At 44.0% G+C, this 18,333-nt stretch overlaps 1 protein-coding gene across 2 annotated transcripts in view; it reads left to right on the forward strand.

Moving 5' to 3' along the window:
* The first annotated feature begins 720 nt into the window (after window positions 1-720).
* The window catches only part of B4GALNT3 (beta-1,4-N-acetyl-galactosaminyltransferase 3), a 125,515-nt gene continuing 107,902 nt past the window's right edge, over window positions 721-18,333 (forward strand). For both annotated transcript variants that reach the window (XM_053251494.1, XM_053251496.1), the window contains exon 1: window positions 721-1,475. In XM_053251494.1, coding sequence (XP_053107469.1) covers window positions 1,328-1,475 — 148 coding nt within the window. In that variant the 5' untranslated portion in view covers window positions 721-1,327. The remainder of the gene's footprint in view (window positions 1,476-18,333) is intronic.

The following is an 18,333-nucleotide window of genomic DNA, read 5'->3' on the forward strand; positions in this document are numbered from 1 at the left end:
AGGAACTCGGAGTCCCAAGTTCTTTGAACCCATCTGCTCAATTATAGCTACACCCCTGCTGGTCCCTGATAACCACAAGGGACTTCGAAGTAAAGGCAGCTGATATGTGGACTCACACTCTCCATCCCGAAGGAGATTTGAACCAAAAGCCATGGTGTGTAAAGCCTCCTGATCTTCCAGGATACACATAGCTTTCGATAAGCCAGTTAACCTTTGCTGTAGATCTAAACAAGAAATGCAAAAAAGCGCAGCACATGGTTTCGTGTTTCATCCTCCGCAGCAGTAGGATTCCTCTCTCTCACCCAGGCTGCTCTTGTCTTAACACTCTTGTGGTGGGGGAAAGAGAGGAGGATACAATGAGATGTATTGTAAATAAAGACACCTCCGCTCCGTGCGTTCTCAGGAGGACTTGTTTTCCGAAGCAGCGGGGAGGGCTGATGAATGCAACGGCTCTGCTTATAGCAGCAGCAGCAGCAGCTCTCCTCGCAGGTTTCCTTTCCCCCACTCTTTCTTTGCTACTAGGTCTGCTCTTAAATCACATTCACAAAGGATGGTGCAGGGCGAACTATGTAGAGAGTCACCAAGAGGCGAGGTGGGGGCGGGACGGGACAGGTGCATGCAGGAGGCGGGCAGGAGGGAGGGAAAGAAGCGCCTCGGCTGCCCCCGGAGGAGGAGCCCGGAGGATCCTTCCTCCTCCCCCGAGACAGGGGTGTGTTTGCGTTTGTGAGGAAGGAGAGAGCGAAAGAGGAGGGAAAGGGGAAAGTCGAGCCTGCTGCTGGTGCCGAGAGCGAGAGAAGGAAGCGGCAAGGCAGCCGCAGGAGGAGGCAGCGCGGGGAGCAGCGAGGGTGCCTCGGAGCCAAAGGGGGGGGGGCGGCGAAGGGGCTCAGGCGGATTGCTGAGCACCTGGGTGGGGAAAGTGAAGGGCGCGCCCGAGCCCCAGGAGGAGGGAGAGGGGAGCTGGGCGTCGAAAGCCCGCAAGAAATTATGGGACAAAAGGCGGAGACCGAGAGGGAGCAGCAAAGTGACTCGTGGGAGAAAGTCAGCAAGTGAGGGACCCGGCCAGGCTGAGGGAGGAAGGGACGGAGCCGCTCCGGGGGTGGGGGCTGCCGGCGGCCGCGGCGATGGGCATTGCGGGGTGAGTGAGCGGGGGAAGAGGAAGGCCCCCGAGCCCACAGAGGGAGCAGGACCGGCTAAATTTTGGCGGCCCGGACGAAGGAAGGAGGAACGGCGGCAAGGCTGCTGCAGGGAGCGAAGGAAGCCACACAGCCGCCCCAGCAGCAGCGGCGGCGAAATGCGATCCCCACTCGGCTTGGAGGACTGAGGCGGGATGAGGAGCCGCCCGCTCCAGCCGCGCAAGGTGCTGAGGAGGAGGTTCCGCCTGCTGCTGGCCCTCGGGGTGCTGACCGTGGGGCTCTGGGCAGCCTACCTGGAGCTGGTGGCGTCGGCCGAAGAGGGCGGGCACCTCTTGAACCACCGTGAGTTGCTCGCGTGTTCGCTGGAAGAGGCGCGGGCGGGCGGGCGGGGGTGGGGGGAGAAAAAGAAGGCGCCTCGCCTGGGTCTCTCTCTCGCCTCCTGTGTCCCACAGTCTTAAGTGTGGTCTGGGGGTTGCAGGGGCTGTGACTTGCCTCTAGAGCCCTTTTCACACGTTATGTTCAACGCACTCCATCGTGGCACCGTGTACAGATCGGCGCCCGCGAACACTCATTCCCCCACTGAACGCATATGCAGCTGTGCACGCTTCCTATCTGCACCATGCATTTGAGCGGCCTGTGTCCAGATTCACTTTTAATGAATATACAGTCATTCAGACAAAAAAACAAGAAGTGAACATGTGTACAGACAGCTGATTGCACAAACCACACAATGCCTGCATACGGCTTAGGGAGAACCTGTTTTCCGTGCCTGGCACGTGTGAAGTAGCGCTAAGCAAGACACCGGAGGCTCTGATCGGGACAGAGAGCCGCTTTCCTTTCTAGGATTTCTGTTTGGGACTCGAGTGGGGAAGGGTGTTGTGGCTTTCAAGCAGGCTTCAGCAATCAGCTCAGAGACTCAGTTTTTCGTTTTCGGATCCCGGTACATGGCACCTTTCCGTGTTCCTGGTTTGGTGCTCAAGAGGGCGCCACCACCCCCTTGGAAGTGGTGCAGGTTGCACAACTTGTGCTGGTCCCACAATGGCCATTAACTTTGTGGAACAGGTTGGACACCAGATTGAAGCACCCTGCTCAATTAACTGGCTCAGCAGGAGCGGTGTGTTGAGAAGTCTCTAGTTGAAATCTCAGCTGCTATGAGCTTCCTGGAGATCCCCGGCAAGCCACTGCCTATCATTCACAACCCTGTATACCTAATAATCGATTACTAGTACAGACCTGTCTTATTGTTGTAAGGATTAATGAGGCAATGTATGTGAAAAAATATATTATGAGCAATTGTGGAAAATGCTGTTTAAATACCAAGTTAGTGGTGGGCAGGCGCATAACAATGATAGGGCAAGGGGAGACAGTTGTCTGGGGGCCCCACTGCCTGGAGGGGCACCCCAGAGGCACCTCATGTGACTCCTCATTGCAGGGGCGTAGCAAGGTTGGAGTGGGCCCAGAGACAAGATTTTAAAATGCCCCCCCCCCCCAAAGTCCAGGGCCTCCGCACACCCCAGGCCCCCAAGGATTTAAGTCTGATATTCCAAAATAAGTATGCTGCCTGCAAATACATTTCACTGAATACACACACACACGTCACAATATATAGTGATATACATTGAGTACTATACATTTGTATTACTTTTAATGCCTAGAACACACTAGAAAGATGAATTATTAAAATGGGCCCCTCGCTGCAGATTAGCAAAGGAGACTTTCAACCATGCAGGGTGAACCTATGTTTGTTTTCTCAGAATTCTGATCAAATTCAGTCAAGTTTGATTGCAGGAGGTTTTTCACAGGAGGCTTTTAAAGCCCTTTAAGACACATCTCCTCTGGAATGGAGGTGCTGCATTCACATGTTGGCCAGATTTACCCTGAAGTCCCTGCAAGTTATTGGGGAGCAGTTCACACACAAGAAAAATAAAATAAAAGCACCACACACGCTTCACAGTTCTCACTCAGACCTTCTGGGTTGCAAAACAACTTGAACATAAGTGCATTTATAAATGAATGAATGAATAAATAAAATTAATAAAATACTGTTCCAGAAGTTTTTGCAATTTTCTGCCATGAAACAAGCCACTTATAGGACTTTTTAGATAGTTTTTTTTAAGTCAGCAAATTTTCCAAGCTGTTTCAAAATAAATATTCAGAGACTTCTCGGTCCCTCCCCCGCCCATATCCAAGCCCTATGGCAAGCAGATCCCTATATATGGGGGGGGGGGCGGGAAAGGTAACCACAAAAAGGAGTTCACACTCTACCTGGCAAATGCTGGTCTGGGTTGAGCAGGGCAGCAAGGGGTCTTCTGCTGCAGAGAACACTCTGGCTGCCTCCTCCTTCCTGGCTTGCTTGGGCCCTACTCGAGTTCAGGCTTCACTGCGGCCTACACGGAGGCCTCTGTGGAAGCCCCGCCCACCTGCCGATCAGCTGAGAGGCGGGAGAAAAGGAGCTCTTTGCAGCTTGCCTGCTGCTTCGATTGCGGGCCAGCAGAACAAGCAGGAGAGACGGCAAAGAGGGCAAGTGGCTGAGAGGCTATGGGGCTGGGCAGGGGGCAATGGGGAGTCACATGAGGTGCCTCTGGGGTGCCCCTCCAGGCAGTGGGGCCCCCAGACAACTGTCTCCCCTTGCCCTATCATTGTTACGCGCCTGCCTCATTGCCCCCTGCCCAGCCCCATAGCCTCTCAGCCACTTGCCCTCTGCCATCTCTCCTGCTTGTTCTGCTGGCCCGCAATCGAAGCAGCAGGCAAGCTGCAAAGAGCTCCTTTTCTCCCGCCTCTCAGCTGATCGGTGGGTGGGCGGGGCTTCCACGGAGGCCTCCGTGTAGGCCGCAGTGAAGCCTGAACTCGAGTAGGGCCCAAGCAAGCCAGGAAGGAGGAGGCAGCCAGAGTGTTCTCTGCAGCAGAAGACCCCTTGCTGCCCTGCTCAACCCAGACCAGCATTTGCCAGGTAGAGTGTGAACTCCTTTTTGTGGTTACCTTTCCCGCCCCCCCCCCATATATAGGGATCTGCTTGCCATAGGGCTTGGATATGGGGGTGGGGGAGGAGGGACCGAGAAGTCTCTGAATATTTATTTTGAAACAGCTTGGAAAATTTGCTGACTTAAAAAAAACTATCTAAAAAGTCCTATAAGTGGCTTGTTTCATGGCAGAAAATTGCAAAAACTTCTGGAACAGTATTTTATTAATTTTATTTATTCATTCATTCATTTATAAATGCACTTATGTTCAAGTTGTTTTGCAACCCAGAAGGTCTGAGTGAGAACTGTGAAGCGTGTGTGGTGCTTTTATTTTATTTTTCTTGTGTGTGAACTGCTCCCCAATAACTTGCAGGGACTTCAGGGTAAATCTGGCCAACATGTGAATGCAGCACCTCCATTCCAGAGGAGATGTGTCTTAAAGGGCTTTAAAAGCCTCCTGTGAAAAACCTCCTGCAATCAAACTTGACTGAATTTGTTCAGAATTCTGAGAAAACAAACATAGGCTCACCCTGCATGGTTGAAAGTCTCCTTTGCTAATCTGCAGCGAGGGGCCCATTTTAATAATTCATCTTTCTAGTGTGTTCTAGGCATTAAAAGTAATACAAATGTATAGTACTCAATGTATATCACTATATATTGTGACGTGTGTGTGTGTATTCAGTGAAATGTATTTGCAGGCAGCATACTTATTTTGGAATATCAGACTTAAATCCTTGGGGGCCTGGGGTGTGCGGAGGCCCTGGACTTTGGTGGGGGGGCCCATTTTAAAATCTTGTCTCTGGGCCCACTCCAACCTTGCTACGCCCCTGGTGGTGGGTGGATCAAATATGCAAAAACGTGGCATTTAATCCCCTAAAATCAACAGACTTGGACATGTCCTTAGAAACTGTGTGGGAATTTAAGCACTTCCTTGAAGATGCACCCTGTTCAATCTTTCTCCAAAGAAGCTGCACCTAGAGCATTGTTAGATAGCATGCAATGAAGACTCTCAAAGGCACAGAAAAATGTAGCAAAAAATGCTTTGCTTAAGGCTAAAGTCACCTTTCTTAGAGCTTTATATGTGTTTGGCTGATCCAGAGGAGCTGCCCAAAGGCATGATTAAGGAACAGGAATTAAAACCTGCAGGTGAAGGCACCGATGTATCCTTAGCCATCAGAATTTAGACTGAAATTAGCATGTCTGGAAGTGGCATGAATTGCTTAGCTTTTGGGTATAGTTGGATGTGTGAGGATGGTAATTACAATGGATTGTATTGCACTACTTAGGAAAACCAGTAGAATTTACTTGTAACTGGAAAAGAAATAGGAATAACCCACTGCATAAGTGAGGAAAAAACAGGTGTTAGTATTATGGATTGTTGTGGTTTTTTAACATATGGAGCCAGAAATGTTGGTGTCGTGCTTGGATCTGACAGTATATATTTGCATCACTCTCTCAAACACACATAGACAAACATTTGCATATTGCATACCTTTAAAAAAATGGTTTTTGTCCAGTGAAACAGGATTGTGAAACAAGATTGTCCAAAGGCCATGAAGGGGTCAAAAGGATCTGCTGCCACCACACTTTGTTTTGTCTGCCAAAATCTAGCTGACTAGGAACCTAGTGGCAATAGAATTCATCAAATTTTGAACTCCTTCAGATAACTTGTGGTGACAGCCAACAACCTGGATGGCTTTAAGAGGGGTATGGATAACTTCATGGAGGAGAGGTCTATCAATGGCTACTAGTCGGAGGGCTATTGGCCACCTCCAGCCTCAAAGGCAGGATGCCTCTGAGTACCAGTTGCAGGGGAGTAACAGCAGGAGAGAGGGCATGCCTTCAACTCCTGCCTGTAGGCTTCCAGCGGCATCTGGTGGGCTGCTGTGCGAAACAGGATGCTGGACTAGATAGGCCCTGGGCCTGATCCAGCAGGGCTGTTCTTATGTTCTTATGTAACTTAGGGCTAAACCTCTTTACTATATTTCTGCATTTTCAGTTTTCATTGGGGGGTATTAGTGGGAGGAAAGTATACTTATGTTGACTTAGTCACTCTGAACTGAAATTGCTTATGTTGAACTGGTGAATGATTCATTGTGTATCTGAATATGGGCTGCCCTACCATCTAGAGTACTTTGTAGAACTGAGTTGGTTGAGTACAGGTCAACTTGAAAATTTGACCACCATCTGTACTACAGATTGTACAATTCAAACAGACTTTTAGTTTGAAGAAGATCATACCATTTAATAACTACAAAAAGTCATCATTCAGTTGGGGTGGGGGGAGACTGGCATACTGAACCTAACTATATTTGTCATAAGGCTGTCATCCAAACAAAGAAAATTTTTGCTGTTTAATTGTGTGGTTTTTAATTAGCTAATTAATTGATTAGAACTGCATACATTTGCATAGTAGTTCTAAAAAAACCAGACATTATTGGAGAATGGAGCAGCCATATTTGTGGCTTTATAGTCAGCATGAAAAATGCAACAGGCACAGCCAATTGGGTGCATTTTTTTTAATTTGTAGTCACACACCCCTCCCCTTCTTTTTGACATAGAAGACATACTGATATAACCTATGTAGGCTGATTATATTGTTGCTTCTGTGAGCACACTCTCTCACACACATACCTACTTATTGTCTAAAATGTTTGTTTGACCTCAGTCAATAGATAATAAATGCAATCCACACAGTCCACTTGCATATCATTAGTGCAAACAGCTGTTGATATCTGGCAAATGATTACCTGAATTTATCATGAACTAATTAAATGCCTTGTGTTCCTCTGCTTGCTTCACCAGGTAACATTAATTTGCACCATTGACTCTACTAGTATAAGAGGAACACTGTATTCATGATCCAGTTCACACCTTATGACATCAAAACATGTTTACCGTGTCTTTCCTGCAAAGAACATGTAAACTGTTAAGGGGTGGGGGGAGAGACATGTCCCCCATTTAAGTGTTTCCTACAGGTCGACACCGACTCGATGGCACACTTTACAGGAAACACCAGCATAAACATGCCTGTTTGCATTACATGTGAATTGGCCCCACATTACACTCAGTGCTGCTCAGAGGCAGGATTTGGTAATTTTGTAGTTGGGCAGGGGCTAAATTGTGCCAGGATTTGTATGTCCTTGAACAATGACTTCTCTTAGCTTTGGTTACCAAAGTCTAAAATACAGTAGTAATGTTTAACACAATCCTATGCATGTTTACTAAGAAGTAAATCGACTGCATTCACAGGGGCTTACTCCAGGTAAGTGTGCAGTCTTAATCTTACACCTAAGATGTTGGAGGGTGAATGAAATAATGAATAGCTACTCTTCATACTGAATACCTGGCCTGGGAAGAGTCTTGTGCACCAAACAAATTTGATACTAGCACCTAGACCTTTGAAATATGTACTCAGCTATATGCAGAGATTACACCGAAATACTGCTTGATAGTTGCTAGAATTCTGATGCTGGTTCTTTTTGTAAACTGCTTCGAGACTTCCAGTCAGTTGAGTGGTATGTAAATATAATAAAGACATAATCTAGGAATGGAAAATAAATATGCAGTCGTGCTGAAGATGCAGTCAAGTGAGATGGGCTCCTATATGAAATGAAATTAATGGAAAATATTTATGGAGTGGTGCTTAATGGTGTGAGCCTGTAAACTGTTTACGATAGATTCTGATGGCCAGTTTCCCCAACACTCACTGATTTTGTTTTAAATTAAGAACCACAAGGTATGGAGTTTGATAGTCTATATCCAGCAGGCTTTTGTCAAACTTCTATTGAAGTTTGCTGAACGTACAATAGATGCAGTGTGCTACCACACACAGAGCCATTTCACACAACTCAGTTGCATTGTACAGACATTTCAAAAGTATCTCCAGACTGTAGAATAATTGATAATCTGGATCCATTTTCAGGATATGAATAAATCACTTGATTTTGATTGGTGTACACCCTTTAATCATATTATTGTAATTGCAATCAAGGTGACTGCAGATACTTCTATTCTATTCTTTATAAAGTAAATTGTTTTACTTTATTGTGCCACTGCATGCATATAGGTGAAGAGAAGATTCTGGTCCACATTAGTGATTATGTATAAACTGTTGTGGTGGTTATTTGAAATTGGCATCCAAACCATGGTTTGGAAACCATGAATGAGCCACATCCTGCCTCTCCTCTTCCCTCCTCTTGTGCGTGGCTTTCCTCTCTATGGCAAACTGTGCTAAACAAGAAACAGAGAGGGAAGCTCTGACATTAGAGCGAGCAAACTATGGTTTTCCTTTTCTTCCAAACCAGAACTGGAAATAATGATCTGAAGGGGACTTCAAGTGAAACTGGTTAAACAAAACAATTAAATGCCCCTGGGAAGCTTAAAAAAAAAAAAGCACAAACAGACTGAAGTGTTCCCATAATGATCTAGTAAAAATATCTGCTTTAAGTAAACATTTCCAACATTTGTGAAATAAGACCTTTTCACCCACTCCTTCCATAAAAGAAGCCAACCAATCCCAACATTTTTAAAAAGACTAATTAAAACATCCCCCCCCCCCGCAAGGCTTGTGTACTTAATGTGTTTGGAGATACTCCAAGATAAGGGATGTAATGCTAATTTGATGTGTATTATACTTAAAGTGGCATGCTTGGAATGTTTAAAATTCCATAAATGGGGAAAACTGTAACATGGAATTTTTGCAAATCAAATTGTGCCTATTTCATTCTGCCATGTAATGCTAACTTTAGTTAGTTTAAGGGATCAGAACCAGGTTGCATGCAGGACCAGCCCTACTATGCAGCAAGGTACAGCAAGTAATTTCAGGAGGTAGATTGGGGGAGCAACAGATTAAGGGCCAACACTACCCTACTAAGGAAAATTTGAGCAAATTTTCAAGTCAATATTATATGAAATATACCACCTGATAAGTGTATGTCTAGGTGGTGTACAGAATTTAAAATCAAGTATAAAACAGAGTAAAAACAATTACAACTATTCCACAGAATAAAAAAGTTAAAACAATTTCATGGGATAGAAAAATTTAAACAGTTTAATTTAAACTGTTTAAATTTAAAACTGTTTAAAATTAATTTCAGTTAAAAGCCTGATAAAGCAGGTCTGTCTGAGGGCCTTCCTAAAAGCAAACAGGGATGGAGATGCTCTTATTTTGACAGGGAGCATATTCCAAAGCCCTAGGCAGCCACAGAGAAGGCCTGGCCCCAACCGGACTTCTTCAGATTATCTTAATAGACATTGTTCATGACAAGCAAGGCATTCTCTTAAATACCCTGAATGGACCTAACCTGTTGAGGGCTTTATAGGTAATAACCAGCACTTTGTATTTCACTCAAAGACATATTAGTAGTCAGTGCAGTTCTTTTAAAATCAGTGTTATGTGGTCCCTTTGGGTTGTCCCAGAGACCAATCTGGCTGCCGCATTCTGTAGCAATTGTATTTTCTGGATGAAGTACAAAGGAAGCCCCATGTAGAGTGCATTACAGTAGTCAAGCCTGGAGGTTACCAGCATATTCACCACTCTTTTAAGGTCATCTACCTCCAGAAATGGACATACCTGGTGTGTCAGCCAAAGCTGATAAAAAGCACACCTGGACACTGACTCAACCTGAGAAACCGAGGAGAGTTTGGAATTCAGGAGCATTCCCAGGCTATGTACCTGATGTTTCAAAGGGAGTCTAACCCCATCCAGAACAGGCAGATCTAAACCATCTCTTGGTTCCCAATCCCCCACAGTCAGTACCTCCAACTTATTTGGGTTCAACATAAGGTTCCAAATTTTCTTGTGCCAGCCTTGGCTCCACGATTGTGCACTTCTTCATTCCCAACTTCTCCTTTGTCTCTTGCACATGAATTTTCCCCACTCTCCTTTATTCTTCTTCTTTGTAATATTTGACTGAATTTAGCTCTGGTTAACATAAACTAGAGGGCACTCCAGCCTATCATAGTCACCAGCCCCTTGTCTTTACCAGTCCATGGTTACAAACTGTTTTTGCAATTAATGTTAGTATGTATTTAGTTTTAAAAACAATAACCAAAGATAAAAGAAATACAGTGCAACCCCCTTTCTGTACAGTTTGGTGATCTACATTTTAAAACAATTTCTGTGCTCAACTCCATGGTATTGCAAAGGCAACCTGGAACAGAGGATTGGAGAATATTTGTATTTAGAAGAAACAGAGCCAGAAAGAGAGAGCATATTACAAATTTACATAGCGGTGGAGAAGAAAGCCCACTCACACTACCACGTGCAAGACCAGGATCTTGCTGATAGATATCCAGAGGAGATAAGAAAACACAGACAAAATTCATTGAGCAAATGCATCTTATTGTGAATAGTTCCTCTGATTTTGCCAGTTTCACTGACATTTAAATTACATTAGGTACAGTCCTCATTTAAGGAGCTGTTTATAGCTTGTAACAACTGTGTTTCCAGAGATCAACTTACCTTAAGATTCTGGTTCCTAACGTTTCCCATCAACATTAGAAAGAATCTTAGTTTGGATTACGGTAGTGTAAATAGACCTGCACTGGAAGACTGTTTGGAAACTTCAGCTGGTTCAGAAATGGCAGCTGGACTTGAACTAGAGTACTTAAATGATGATTTCATTCTGATACTGCCTGATTGTCTTCAGATGTCCTTTTCTGACTGCTTCTGCCTCAGAGATTAGGCAGGTGGCAACTGGGGAGAAGTCCTTCTCTGTGGTGGCACCTCATTTATGCAATGCCTTCCCCAGACAGATCCATGAGCTGCCAATAGGGTGGGGTCATCATTTAGATACCAATTAAGACTCTTTCATTCCCTACAGCTCAGGGTGGATGCGTTTAAATCAAGGTGCTTTAAATCACCAAGAGGAAAAACCTTAATGTTTTAATGATTTATATTTAATGATTTAAAACAAATTTCCTGCTGGAAATTTCTTCACATATTTCTTAAACAATAGTGTACTTACTTAACTCTTTCACTGAAGCAAATAGATCTGAAGTGTTTAATTTGGTTGGCTTGTGCGCATTTTAACTGGAGGAAAAAACATAATAAATTTGAAGGGAGAGGAGCCCTGTTTAGACATTAGGTTGTTCCTGGGTTCAGATGTCTGCACCTATGATCATGTTTTTGTGTGAATGACTATACCTGCATTCATTTTAAAAGTGAACCTGGGTACAGACCCCCTGAAATGCAGGTTACAGAGAGGAAGAGTGCTGCTGTACCTGCCTTCAGCATAATATGTGAATAACTGAACATAACTTGTCCGTAGGGCTATTGAGTCTCAAAAATATATGGTTTTCCCTGTAAATGGTAGTATCCTGACTTCTAAATGGATCTGCCAAAAACTGATAGAAAACCTACATCAGTGTATAGGTCACGTTTTGAGGGTGCTTATGGAAGTTGTTTTGGTGATTGCCAATGCTACTGTATAACAATCTATTCCAAGTTGAAGGAATTCAAAACAAATATTGTTGTTTTTTTCATTTTCATGTTACTATTCTAAGTTGGTAACCTTTCCACCTTTACGGTTAAAGGCAGATTCTGTCCCCACCCCCACCCCATAAGATGTTGCAGCTGAGGGAGACAGAGGCAGTTGGGAGTGGAGTAATTCCAGAGGTGTTTAAAAAAACAAACACCCCTCTTCTTTTTTTAAAATCTTTTTTCACAGTCTCCCAGGTGAAAAACCTAGTGACAACACATAATTGGTACCAGCCAGTGTTTATAGCATTGCCCTTGCTGATGCAATAGCCTCTTGCCACGTTTGACGTTCTGAAAACCAAAGGTAGATTTTACAGTAATTTTCCAGAGCTGGAAGTGGGCCTATACTAGATCATTATTTCCATCTCTCTGTTTGCAACAGAACACTCTCTGTTCAGCTTTCTCTAGAAGAAACTTACAGAATATGAGCCCACAGACTTTTTCGGGGAGCGATTGTGCAGACATCTACCAAGTCACCCTTGATCAGAGATGCACAACTTCAACCATCCAGTTGTTTTTGGACTACAACTCCCTCCATCCCCAGTCATAGTGGCCAAGGGATTATTGGAGTTGTACTCCAACATCTGCAGGAGGGCCGAAGTTGTGCGGCCCTGCTCTGGATCAATTAATCTGGGTTAGTTACTACCACAGCATTTCTTGTTCTGATGTCTCAGATGCAAAAAGTTTTAAATAACTGCTTAAGGTAGTCTTTGTAAAAGTGAGAAGTGACTTATCCTTTTGCCATCCCTGAGTCATCATTACTGTGTGAGTGAAAGAAGCAATCTTAATTCAGTCATTTTCCACGTGCCATTCTGGTCACACCCTGCAATGGATCTACTGAATACACTACATATTTAACATCATGGGGTGAGGAGACGGTTCCTCTTATGGATCAATAACTGGTTAAAGGAAAGTTTTATAATGTGTTTTTATAAATCCCATGCAGTGTTCCTTCTAATGGGGATTCCCAGTTGTTGACAGCTCCCAGAATCCCCAGCTGTAATGGCTTTTGCTTAGGGATTATGGGAGTTGTAGTCAACAATATCTGGGAATCCCTGTTAGAGGGAACATTGATCCCATGGTAAAATCATATATGGAATACTGTTTGCAGGTCTGGATATCCCATTTTAAGAAGGGCATGTTAGAGATAGAAAAGGCACAGAAAAGAGCAACCAAAATGATTAGGAATAAGGGATGTGCAAACTGGTTCAAATTCTGAGTCATTTCGATGGTTTGAATTTGAACCAAACCAGCCATCAGACTTAGCTGCAGGTTTGAATTTGAACCAAACTGGGGGTGGTTCGATTCGAACTGGTTCAAACCTCCAAAAGTAGTTGGGGTGGTAGCTGGCACCCATGGGTACCTACCACCCAAACACCAAAGCAATCGGACACTCGTACGGTTTTTTAATGAATTTTTGAAATTTATTTATTTTTTCTCATAGGGTATAATGGGACTCGAACCAGCCCATTATTCCCTATTGTGGAGCACCTGGGGGCACAAAAGTGGGGTGGGTGGTAGGCACAAAACCCCAAGGCAATCGGACACTCCGATTATTGGTGAATTTCTAAAGTATTTTTTTATTCCTCATAGGGAATAATGAGGATTGCAACAAATGTATAGCTTCACATCTGGGGAAAAGGGGTGGCCTATCAGGGGTGGCCATTGCAGCCATATGGAACCTCCAGGTTCAAAGGTGCTATGTATGTAAATGCTGGTTAGTGAAGCAAACAAGGAAGAGAGAGTTGTTGGTTCCAGGCTCTGCTGTGGGCTTCCCAGAAGTATCTGGCTGGCTACTGTTGGAGACAAAATGTTGGACTGGAGGAACCTTTGGTATGATCCAGCAGGGATCTTCTCCTCTTCACCTGTCACACTTGAAAATGTGTTTCTTTGTGCTTTGTGGTAATCCAAGATAAGTCAGGTTAGCTCTGAGAAATACTGGGGTCAAAGTTCTGATGCACGGGATAGAAACAGTGGGTTGCTGTTGCCTGTTCGGAAAACATGAGGGTTACTCACGATCCTAGTGTAATAAATGCTATTGAATCCATGGCATTGAATCCCAAGAAAATAAGTCAAGGGCATGTGGTTTGCATGAGGTTGGTTGCATACAGCAGAGATACCAAAATTCCTAATTAAGATATTAATTTGAGATTGTTATCTTATAAACAAATCTGAAGAAAGGCATTATATGAAGAAAGTTTTGGAGTCTTGTTGCCATATCTTGTTCACTATCCTGGGTGATCACAATTTGTGAATTGTGAGCTCTTGGTATATGTCTCCTGTAGATCAGTTCATATTTGTGTGTTACAGGTGTCCATACTGAGCTGATGAGCTGGCATTTGAACCCCAGTTTTCCTCCCCAATAGTGTAGTTGTGCTGGATCCCCTGACTAGTCCCAGTTGTCTTAAATACTTCAACAACGGTGCATGATAGCTCTCAAACATTTCCAGGCAGCTTTTTACTTAATGTTTAGAGACTTGGGGCCAGGCCCAAGATGAAGAAAAAATAAATCTTGAAAAGAGAACTGCTTTGAACAAATGAATTGGTGTAGAATCTGCATTTTGATTGTCACCTGTGATTACCCAAAATGCACATATTTGGCTGCATGACCAAGAGCTAGGATCAGATTTTCCCAAGTGCGGTGATTTCCTATTTGACAATAAATATAAACGATGCATATTCTTTCCCACAGAGCATCCCCTGTAGGAATTTTGACCGAGTGCAGATGTATCGATAAACCTGCAAATCATGGTTTGCAAAGTCACTGACTTGTGGGCACCCTCTCTATCCCCTCTTGTGCACACACTTCTCCCTCCCATCATTGGTGAAAACATGGGGGTTGATAAACTGTGTTTACAAGGGAATCCTCATTTGATTTAACCATATTCAAATGGATGCCAACACAATGCTACACCATGGTTAAAGCAAACCATGGAAGTGAGGCAGAATTTGCATGCGAGAGAAATGGAGAGAGGTCATACACAAGACCATGGCTTTGCGGACACTAGTTTGCAGAGTGCAAAATGTATCTCTCCACCATCCATACTCTTAAGATGACATCAGCAGGAGTTGATAGAAGTTGAAAAATTGTATTCTTCTGTTGGTTACTAAAATGAAGATTACATGGAAATAATCTTCCCCTCCGCACACCTTCTGGGTCATGAGTTAATGTGTTATGTGGTTTTTTATCTTATGTTTTAACTTTGTGTTGTAAGCCTCCCAGAGAACAATTTGTTATGGGGCAGCTAACAAACAAAGTCTTTTCGTTATTTAATTTATTTATTTATTTATTTGTTATATGCATCGGTGCTTTTGCTATGTGAACCTGAGCCTTGTATCTGATAGGAGGAAATTCATGTGTCTAGCACTTGGAAACGAATGCAGAATAGCATTCTAGTGTGTATATTTTCACATGAAGCAGTGTGGGAAGAATAACATCCACATATAATGTTATTTTGCTGAAGTGGGTAGAAAGATTTTATTGATACCATTGATTCTTAGTACCACTTTTATGAGAATGTGGAAATTGAGGCAACTGCCTTTATTCTTCCAGAAAGAAAGAGAGAGAAGGTGTGTGTAGTGTTTGATGAAAGGTTGGTACAGTAGCAATGGAATAATCAGGTAGTAAATTCCCACCATTGTGTAGCAATGGAATAAACTGGTAGTAAATTCCCACCATTGTGTAAGAATACAGATTTATAGAAGCCAAAGTTAGAGATTTGTTACAATCTCGATTTGTGAGATTTGTGATTGATAGAAGCCAAAGTTAGAGATTTGTTACAATCTCTATTTGTTACAACAAGATTAGTAATTCTTGTTGCTTGTGATGTTCAAAGTTTATGGATGTTGTTCCTTTTTAGTTGTGCTTTCATTTGCTCTTAAAAATGTCCTGTGGCAGCCGCTGAGGTATCTCAAAGGCCTTCACTAAGTGCCTAGGGCATCCTCGTCACCACCACCCCTTCTCTCCCAGAACAGATTATATTGTCAGCAAAATTACAGAAAAAAAGCCTTGCCCCCCTCTCAACCCTCCACATCTTGTTTGTCCACATTTCTTTGGCAGAATCATGCTGTATTTCTGTCTGCTCTGTGCACCTGTGTCAGATACTTCTCTAATTTGAGTGCAGAAGCAGTGTACCTTTAATGCTATTATGCCCAGTATATGAGTCTGTATGTTATGAAGAAAATGAGAGAGGATCAGCAAGCGTGCTAATGCCTTTTCTAAATGACCCCAGGGCTTTCTCAGCCTGGAAAAGAGTTTAATCACAGCGAAAACATTCTTTGTAAAGGAGAGGTTCTGACAACCTGAGAAACAATAGCAGCTTACTGGTTTTGCAAGGTCACGTCCAAATGCCTTCCAGCCGCTTGCCTCCACACCCCATTTCAGAGGTGATGTGGGCAGTCTCTCTCAAAGCAGGGAGCAGATGCCTACAACAACTTGCTTGCCTTAAATAAGATCTAAAGGACAACTGAGTAACCATTTCATATAACTATGAGAGCTGGTATAATGTAGTGGCCAGGTAACTGAGCTGCAAGTGAAGACTTCCCTGGCTTAAACCTAGCCTCTCCTCCATGTAGGTATCCTTAAGCAACCCAGTGTCGGCATAGAATAGGAACGCTTACCTTCTAGAGCTGTAAGGATTATATCAAGACAGTACAAGCAAATCTCTTTGTATTCCCAAAAGTGCTGAACAAATGCTAAGTATTATTACCTGCATTGCCTAAATTATACATAAGCAGGTACCAGATAGTTCCAAAGGTTGGACTAAAATTATTTTTTTAGAGTAATAAAAGTGAAGACCTGTGGGACAAAAGTCATGAGTGAAGTGGAGGAGAAATTGGCCTTGGGCTAGTATGGGGTGTTTTCCATTGCAGCTTAGAGAACCCTTGGGGTGGGGTCAAGCTTGCAAGAGGTGCACCTTGGGCAGTCATTCCCAACTTCCACCCTCCAGGGGCACTTAGATTAGGAAAAAAAGATTGGGGCATGTTGCCCCTGCCCCCAAGCAATTTGTTTTGTTTGTGGTGGCAAAGCCATCTCACTTTAAAAAAACACACAAAACTCTCCTGGTGCATTATAGACTGAGTCAGTTGCAAAAGCTGACTTAAACTCCCAGCTCTGCAGCTGATTGGCTCCCTTATGCATCGGAAGGCTCCTGTATGCATCTTTTCCCTGTGCAACTATGGGGCGAGGCAGTTCAAAATGCAGCAGGCTCCCTGCTTTTGCAGCTGACTCAGAGTGATTCACCATGGCACACCAGTAAGTGTCCTGTGGCACACTAGTGTCCTACAGCACACTGGTTGGGAAATGTTACTTTAAGGCACTAGGAGAAGCAAGCCACTTGCTTCACTTCAGCTTAATGTAAGCACTCCCTCTGAAAACTCATGTGCTCCTTCTGGAGTGCTGCTTGAGCTGCGGCTGCCTGTGGAGATCCAGGTGGCAACTGTGGTGTGGAGTGTCTGTGCCCAGCTTTGACTGGTGTGATAGCTGTGTGCATCCATTGCTTGAAACAGCAGATCTGGCCATTGTCACACAAGCTTTGATCACTTCTAAGCTGGACTATTGTAACACACTCTCTACGGAACTACCATTGAAGAGTATCTGGAAACCGCAGCTAGTACAGATGCAGGGACGAGGCTGATGAGTGGGGCTGGTTCACAGGACAACGTAACACCTATTCTACTCCACCTGTACTGGCTTTCACTTCATTTCTGAGCTCAGTTCAAGATCGTGGTCATGACTTTTAAAACCCTATGCAGTTTGGGCCCAGAGTACTTGATGGATCATCGCCTCCAGTATGAGTCTGCCTGCCCATTACGGTCCTCTGCAGAGACCTTTCTACAAATACTGCCATTCACTGAAAGGCATTGGGAGTGTATGCAGGGTGTGGGGGAGCCTTCTCAGTGGCACTCAGGCAGTGAGACACTCCTTGCCTCAAGATGTTCAACTCTTCCCCTCTGTGCTCTGCTTTCCCTGCCATTTGAAAATGCACCCTTTAAAAGAAGCTTTTAGCTTACTTTGATTATTCTTTTTATGGTGCACTTCAGGTTGGTTTTTTTTTAGACTGCCGTCTAATTTTCTGGGTTTTATAGTATTTTGATTTGTTTATTGTTTTATTGCAATGCTGTAAACTGCCTTGGGCATTTCCAGAAGGCCAGGGTATAAATATTTAAAATAATAGCAGCCAGCCCCAGCTGCACAAGCTGCAGCCCCAGCCCGGTGAGAGCTTGTGCAGGTGCACTGCTCTTTGCTGCCTAGCCCTATGACAGCATCATTGACCCCTGTCAGTTTTGGGGTCTTTGGAAGGGGGCAGGGGTCCATTTCAGTTTTTGCCATATTTTCTTGACTACCATTAGTTGCCCCGTCCCATTTGGGTTGCAAGTTGCATCTTCATTTGGGGAATTCACTTTGAAAATATGATACTGGCTTCTAAAAGGCAGAGTTCTACTCTCTGCAAGGTTCACCAGCAGCTTATCAGTGAGTAATAGAAGGAAGTCCAATACACTTCTGCAGCAGATTAAAGCCTTTGTCTCAGAGCTAGCTCACTGAGGGAAAGAAAATGCCGAGTCATCTCTGCTGAGCTGCCTGAGTGGGCTTCTCAAAAAACTATTCTGTATTACTGGTAGATTCAAAATGCTGTCACCAAGCACCCTAAACTTTCAGAGAACCAGACCAGTGGATTGGGTGCTGTAATCCAAGGTTCCTCTGTAAGTGGGTATTGGGCATATTTTTTAAAAAAAACCTTCCACATGTAAGCTTACA

This window comes from Hemicordylus capensis, chromosome 5 (assembly GCF_027244095.1).
Source record: "Hemicordylus capensis ecotype Gifberg chromosome 5, rHemCap1.1.pri, whole genome shotgun sequence".
NCBI classification, from domain to species: domain Eukaryota; kingdom Metazoa; phylum Chordata; class Lepidosauria; order Squamata; family Cordylidae; genus Hemicordylus; species Hemicordylus capensis.